The sequence below is a fragment of the Vanellus vanellus genome (genome assembly GCF_965231255.1).
Source record: "Vanellus vanellus genome assembly, contig: HAP1_SCAFFOLD_2473, whole genome shotgun sequence".
NCBI classification, from domain to species: domain Eukaryota; kingdom Metazoa; phylum Chordata; class Aves; order Charadriiformes; family Charadriidae; genus Vanellus; species Vanellus vanellus.
Window position 1 is genome coordinate 362 of NW_028126993.1, and position 6,628 is coordinate 6,989.

A 6,628-nucleotide genomic window follows, 5' to 3' on the forward strand; every position below is an offset into this window, starting at 1 on the left:
CGCCATCCCTCCCCTCCCGCCTCCCCGGTACCCCCCGCTCCCCCTCGCTCCCTCCCCGCCGCCCCCTCTCCCCTCCCGGCCCCCGATGGCGGCCGATACCGCCGGCGCCCACCATGGCTGCGGCCTGCGCGTCTCGCCGGCTTCCGTGGGAAGAGGAAGCGGAAGTGACGTCAGCGCGCCGGGCGGGGGAGCGCGTGTCACATGACCCAGGCGGCAGCAATGGCGGCGGAGGCGGCGGTAGGGCCGGGCCGGGCCCGGGGGGGGGGGGCGATAGGGACACTGGGGGGGGGGGGTCGGGGGGCACCGGGAGGGGGTCGGGGGGTCTCGGGGGGGGACTCTGAGCCGCCGCCTCCGCCGCAGGTTCGGGTCTCGGAGGCGCCGCTGGAGGCGGAGCTGGAGGCGGAACTGGGCCGGGGCCCCCCCGAGGCCGAGCTGGACCTGGGGGGGGAGGACCTGGTGCTGGATGAAGTGGACGGTGGGGGACACGGGGGGGGGGGGGGGGGACACGGGGAGGGACACACACACACACACAGGGGATGGGGGGGACGGGGACATGGGAGACCACTTGGGGGGGGGGGGACCCGGAGGACCGGTGATGGGGGGGGGGACAGGTTGGGGGAGGGATATGGGAGACCTTTGGTGGGAGGGGGGTGCACAGGGGAATGGTTTGGGGGGGGGGGGACACGGGGGACCAGTGATTGGGGAGGGGGACGAGGGGGACCCGGGATGGGAGAGGGGGGGGCAGGGGACAGGTTGGGGGAGGGACATGGGAGACCTTTGGTGGGAGGGGAGCAATTGGGGGGGGGACACACCAGTGATGGGGGGGCACAGGGGACCAGTAAGTGGGGAGGGGGACAAGAGGGACCTGGGGGGGGGCACAGAGGGCCGGGGATGGGAGAGGGGGGGACAGGGGACAGGTTGGGGGGGGGCATGGGAGACCTTTGGGGTGGGGAGGGGGGGACATGACACAGGGGACTGGTTATTGGGGGGGGGATGATAGGGGAGGGGGGGATGTGGGGGTGTCCGGAGGGGACAGATGACATGGGGGGGGGGCAGAGAGAGGAGCACAGGAGCAGATTGGGGGGTCGGTGTGGGGAGACAGTGGGGACAGCGGTGACATCCAGCCCCTGTCCCCCCCGTCCCGTCCCCCCCCAGTTCACATCCAGGCCAACCTGGAGGACGCACTGGTGCAGGAGGCCCTGAAGACGGTGAGTGGCACTCGCGTCCGCCCCATAGCGTCCCCTGCCCCATAGCGTCCCCAACCCCACGGTGTCCCCCTGCCCCCGATGGTGACACGGCTGTCCCCGCAGGGTGTGGACCTGCGGCAGTACTCCAAACAGGTGGAACTGGAGCTGCAGGAGGTTGAGCGCGCCTCCATCCGCGACTGTATCCTTCTTTTTGGGGGGGTGGTGGCTGTTTTGGGGGGGGGGTGTGTGGGTGTGTGTGTGACACGTTGTCCCCAGCGTCCCCCGCGTGTCCCCATGTCCTTGACGCACCCCTCAATCTCACAGACATTAAGGAGAGCGAGAACATCGCCTCGCTGCACAACCAGATCACCGCCTGCGACGCCATCCTGGAGGTGAGGGGGGGGACGGGACGGGGACGGGGCGTCCCCCTGTGTGTCCCCCCTCTGCCGCCGTGTCCCCGAGGTGTCCCCTGAGCCCTCACTGTCCCCGTGTCCCCCCCCAGCGCATGGAGCAGATGCTGAGCGCGTTCCAGTGCGACCTGAGCAGCATCAGTTCCGAGATCCGGACGCTGCAGGAGCAGTCGGTGGCCATGAACTTGCGGCTGAAGAACCGCCAGGCCGTGCGGCGGCAACTGGGCCAGCTGCTGGACGAACTGGTGGTCCCCGCCGCCATGATCAGGTGGGACGTTTGGGAAACGTGAGAGGGATCTGCCCACCCTTCCGTGTCCCCTTGTCACCTCCCCGTCCCCTCCTAGCACCATCTTGGAGGCGCCGGTGACGGAGCCGGAATTCCTGGAGCAGCTGCAGGAGCTGAACGGGAAAATCAATTCGGTGAAGGAACAGGCGTTCCGCGAGACCGTGGCCTGCGCCGACGTCCAGCATGTCTTGGAGAAGCTCAAAATTAAGGTGAGGGGATCCCCCCCCCTCCCAGCACCCAGCGGAACCCCCCCCCCCAGCACCCAGGGGACCCCCCCTCAACCCGTCCCTTGTCCCCGTTCCTCTCCCAAGGCCGTCACCAAGATCCGGGAGTTCGTCCTACAGAAGATTTACTCTTTCCGCAAACCCATGACCAACTACCAGATCCCCCAAAACGCTTTGTTGAAGTACAGGTGGGGCGTCGGGAGGGGGTGCGAGGAAGGAAATAGGGGTGTAGGGAGGAGGGGGTGTACCCCAACATCCTCCCACCACCACCACACACCCCCACCCGGGACAGGTTCTTCTACCAGTTCCTACTGGGCAACGAGCGGGCGGTGGCGCAGGAGCTGCGGGAGCAGTACGTGGACACCATGAGCAAGATTTATCTCTCCTACTTCAAATCCTACACCAGTCGCCTCATGAAGATCCAGGTGGGGGGGGGGACACGGGGTGGGGGGGGACACGGGGGGGACCTACTTTGAGCGCTCCCCCCCCCTCCGTTTTGTCCCCACAGTACGAGGAGGTGGCGGAGAAAGACGATCTCATGGGCGTGGAGGACACAGCCAAGAAAGATATCCTGTGGTTGTTTGGGGAGGGGGGGACACACTGATGGAGGGGGGGTGGGGGGGGGGCTGGGGACACCCCGTTATTGCCTTGACCCCCGTTATCGTGTTGTTTGCCCCCTCCTCCCCCCTCCCCTTCCACGCTTCTTCTCCAAGCCCTCGCTGAAGAACCGCAACACCGTCTTCACCCTGGGCAACCGCGGCAGCGTCATCGGGGCGGCCGAACTGGAGGGGCCCATCATCGTGCCCCACGCCGCCCAGAAGAGCGACGTGCGGGTGAGTTTTTTGGGGGGGAGGATGGATGGGAAGATGTCCTGATCCTCCGGTCCGTCCTTCTGTCCGTCCGTAGTACCCCTTCGAGTCGCTGTTCCGCAGTCAGCACTACGCTCTGCTGGACAACAGCTGCCGCGAGTATTTGTTCCTCTGCGACTTCTTCATGGTGACGGGACCCAGCGCGCAGGACCTCTTCAACGCCGTCATGGGCAAGACCTTGGCCATGTTCCTGGTGAGGTTTTGGGGGACAGCGGGATTTTGGGGAACCCCCCCCCCCTCCCCGAGGCTTCTAACGCCACCCCCCAAAAAAAAAAATCCCGGTAGAAGCACATGGAAGCGTACGTCTGCGACTGTTACGACAGCATCGCCGTCTTTCTCTGCATCCACATCGTCCTGCGCTTCAAAGCCATCATGGCCAAGCGCAACATCCCCGCCGTCGACAAGTGAGTCGGGGGGGACGATACCCCCTCAGAGACCCCCCCAAATCCCTTAGGGACCCCCAAATCCCGTAGGATCCATGTCACACCACCCCCCTCCCCCCCAGGTACTGGGACACGCTGCTGGAGATCCTGTGGCCGCGCTTCGAGCACATCCTGGAGCTGAACATCCAGAGCATCCAAAGCACCGACCCCCAGAAATTGGGCTTCCTCGACACCCGACCCCACTACGTATGGGGAAGGGGGGGGGGCAGAGACAATGGGGGGGAGTTTTGGGGTCCCCCCCTGTCCTCCCCCCTCACCTCGTCCCCGTCCCCCCCCCAGATCACCCGCCGCTACGCCGAATTCTCCTCCGCCATCGTCAGCATCAACCAGACCTTCCCTAACGAGAAGACCCACGCGCTGCTGGGGCAGCTCCAGGTATTGGAAAGGGGGGGGGGGGAGGAAAGAGGTTCAGGGACCCCCCCCCCCCCCCAAAACTTTTTGGGGGGAGACCCCCAACACCCCCTCCCCACCGCGTGTGTGTGTGTTTGTCCCCCGCACCGCAGGTGGAGGTGGAGAACTTCGTGCTGCGCGTGGCGGCCGAGTTCTCCTCCCGCAAAGAGCAGCTCATCTTCCTCATTAACAACTACGACATGATGCTGGGCGTCCTGATGGTAACGAGCCCCGCCCCCACCCCCAAAAAAAACCTACCCCCACCCCCAAATTTCAAGAGGCTCAAACTGTCCTTATCCCCCCCCCCCCTCAATGTCACCCTCAGGAGCGGGCGGTGGAGGAGAGCAAAGAGGTGGAGGGCTTCCAGCAGCTCCTCTCTGCGCGCACCCAGGTGAGAAAACGCCCCCCCCCTTTATATTTTTGGGGTCTCCCCCCCCCCCTCATTTTTTTGGGGGGGAGCGGATTGTCACCGTCCCCTCCCGCAGGAGTTCATCGAGGAGATCCTGTCCCCCCCTTTCGGCGGGATGATCGCCTTCGTCAAAGAGGCGGAGGCGCTGTTGGAGAAGGGGCAACTGGAGCGCCTACGCGGGGAGGAGGGTAAGGGGACCCCCACCCGAATTTTGGGGACCCCCTCCGACACCTCAAAAGGGGGGAGGGGGGGGGTCCTCACCTTCTTTTTTCCCCCCCCTCCCAAGCTCGGGTGACCCAACTGGCTCGCGGCTTCTCCAGCACCTGGAAAACGTCAGTGGAGTCGCTCAGTCAGGATGTCATGCGCTCCTTCAGCAACTTCAAGAACGGCACCGGCATCATCCAGGTGGGAGAAGGGTTGGAGGAGGGGCGGGGGGGTGGTTTTCTTTATTTTTGGGGGGGGTGTGGGGATCACTGATCCCCCCCCCCCCACTCCGGGGCCTCTCCCCAGGGTGCTCTGACGCAGCTCATCCAGTATTACCACCGGTTCCACAAAGTGCTGGCGCAACCCCCGCTCCGCTCCCTGCCCGCCCGCGCAGAGCTCATCAACATCCACCACCTCATGGTGGAACTCAAAAAACACAAACCCAATTTCTAAAAAGAGGAGGGGGGGGAGGGGATTGGCTGTCTGTCTGTCCATCCCTCCCCCTGCCTGTCTGTCTTGTCACCCCCCCGCACACACACAGAGCGGGGTGACAATTCCCCCCCCCCACACACAGTGCTGCGGATAAAGGAGAGGTGCAGGAGAGCCCCGAGCGACGCTTTATTGCTGATGGGGGGGGGGGTGGGGGGGGTGGGGGGTGGCCGCTGGTGTGTCGTCATCGTGTCCCCCCCCCGGGGTTGGGGACGAAGGGCAGAAGGTGCCACCCCACTGCGGTGACGCCGTCGGCCACCCGTGGGGACACACGCACACAACCTCTGGGGGGGATTTGGGGGTCCCTGGGGGGGGGGGGGGAGCCACAGTGCAGTGGGACCCCCTGGATGTCACCTCCGGGCCCCCCACCCCCCCGACTGCTCAGGGTGTCCCCCACCCCCAAAGAGGGGGGGGGAAGGTGCCAGGGGACACACCCCCCCCCCAGAGCCACCCCATGACAGTGTTGTGTGTCCCCCCCCGGGGGTGACACAGTGGGGGGGGGGATTCTTTTGGGGGGGGTCCCCCAGGCTGAGCCCCTCTCCCCCCTTCCTTGGGGGACACCAGGGGACTGTCACCTCCCCCCTCCCCCCACAGCTTCCCCAGTAGGTGACCAGTAGCTCACCCCCACCCTCCCTGGGGGGCACTGGGATTGCCCCACACACCCCCAAGGAGGGGACTGGGGACTGTCCCCCCCCCACTTCACCAGTGGGTGACTGGGGGGGGGGGTCTGAGTCCCCCATTACCCCCCAATCCCTCTCGGGGGGGGGGGGGGGGGGGAGGGGTGTCACTGGGACTGCGTGTCCCCCCCATTACCACCAGTGGGTGACTGGGGGGGGTCTGAGTCCCCCATTACCCCCCCCAATCCCTCTCTGGGGGGGGGGTGTCACTGGGACTGCGTGTTCCCCCCATTACCACCAGTGGGTGACTGGGGGGGGTCTGAGTCCTGTCCCCCCACCCTGATTCCTCTCGGGGGGTGGGAGGGGGGTCACTGGGACTGCGTGTGTGTCCCCATCGCCACCAGTTGGTGACTGGGGACCATCCCTGTCCCAATCTTTCCCTGGGGGGGGGCACTGGGACTGTCACCCCCCCCTTCCCCTCCCCCAGCAGGTGACAGGGGACCATTAAACCCCCGCAATCCCCTGTCACCCCCCCCCCCAGTTTGTCTGTGTGTCCCCCCCCCAGCATCACCCTGCTGCCGCCGCCGCTCCAGAGGGAGAAACGCCTTCAGGACCCCCCAATCCAGTCTGTGGGGACACCGGCGGTGGGGGGGGGGGGGGGTCCTGAGGGTGCTGGGGGACCCCAAGAACCTCGGGGGGGGGGCTCTTCCCCCCCCCCCCACCCCCTCACCCCCCTACTTCTGCTCCTTGGTGGGCGCGTAGTAGAGCTCCAGGGGTTTGCTGACCTTCCAGTACTTCTCGTTCACCAGTTCCAGCGTCAGGGACCCATTGAGGGTCTGGGAGGGGGAGAGGGGGGACAAGGAGAGAGAAGTGGGGGTCACCCCATGGCACCCCCAAACCTCTCCTGCCCCCCCCCCCTCCCCGCTTTTTCCCCCCCCTCTCCCTCCCCGGTACCGTGAAGGCTCCGCCGGCGGTGGTGATGTAGATGGTGTACTGCTTCTCGCTGACCTCCTCCAGCCCCGCTGCCGCCTCCGGCCCCGGCCCCGGGGCCTCCTCCAGCGCGATGCGCAGCGCCAGGTACTTGGAGACGGTCGGTCCAC

At 66.4% G+C, this 6,628-nt stretch overlaps 1 protein-coding gene across 2 annotated transcripts; it reads left to right on the forward strand.

Annotated features, from left to right (window-relative positions):
- Window positions 1-215: 215 nt before the first annotated feature.
- On the forward strand, window positions 216-5,684 carry VPS52 (VPS52 subunit of GARP complex). Of its 2 annotated transcripts, none has more exons than XM_082501321.1 (20): window positions 216-237; window positions 361-475; window positions 1,156-1,208; window positions 1,311-1,386; window positions 1,512-1,579; window positions 1,690-1,865; window positions 1,942-2,092; window positions 2,195-2,295; window positions 2,400-2,532; window positions 2,616-2,673; window positions 2,807-2,940; window positions 3,014-3,169; window positions 3,265-3,380; window positions 3,482-3,605; window positions 3,699-3,794; window positions 3,923-4,030; window positions 4,135-4,200; window positions 4,295-4,406; window positions 4,505-4,623; window positions 4,729-5,684. In XM_082501321.1, exons 1-20 carry the CDS (start codon window positions 220-222, stop codon window positions 4,873-4,875), a joined length of 2,127 nt encoding a protein of 708 aa, XP_082357447.1. In that variant the 5' UTR covers window positions 216-219; the 3' UTR covers window positions 4,876-5,684. The 2 variants fall into 2 exon arrangements, with proteins under 2 accessions (XP_082357447.1, XP_082357446.1); XM_082501320.1 differs by having other exon boundaries at window positions 3,262-3,380; window positions 4,729-5,683.
- Window positions 5,685-6,628: the final 944 nt, after the last annotated feature.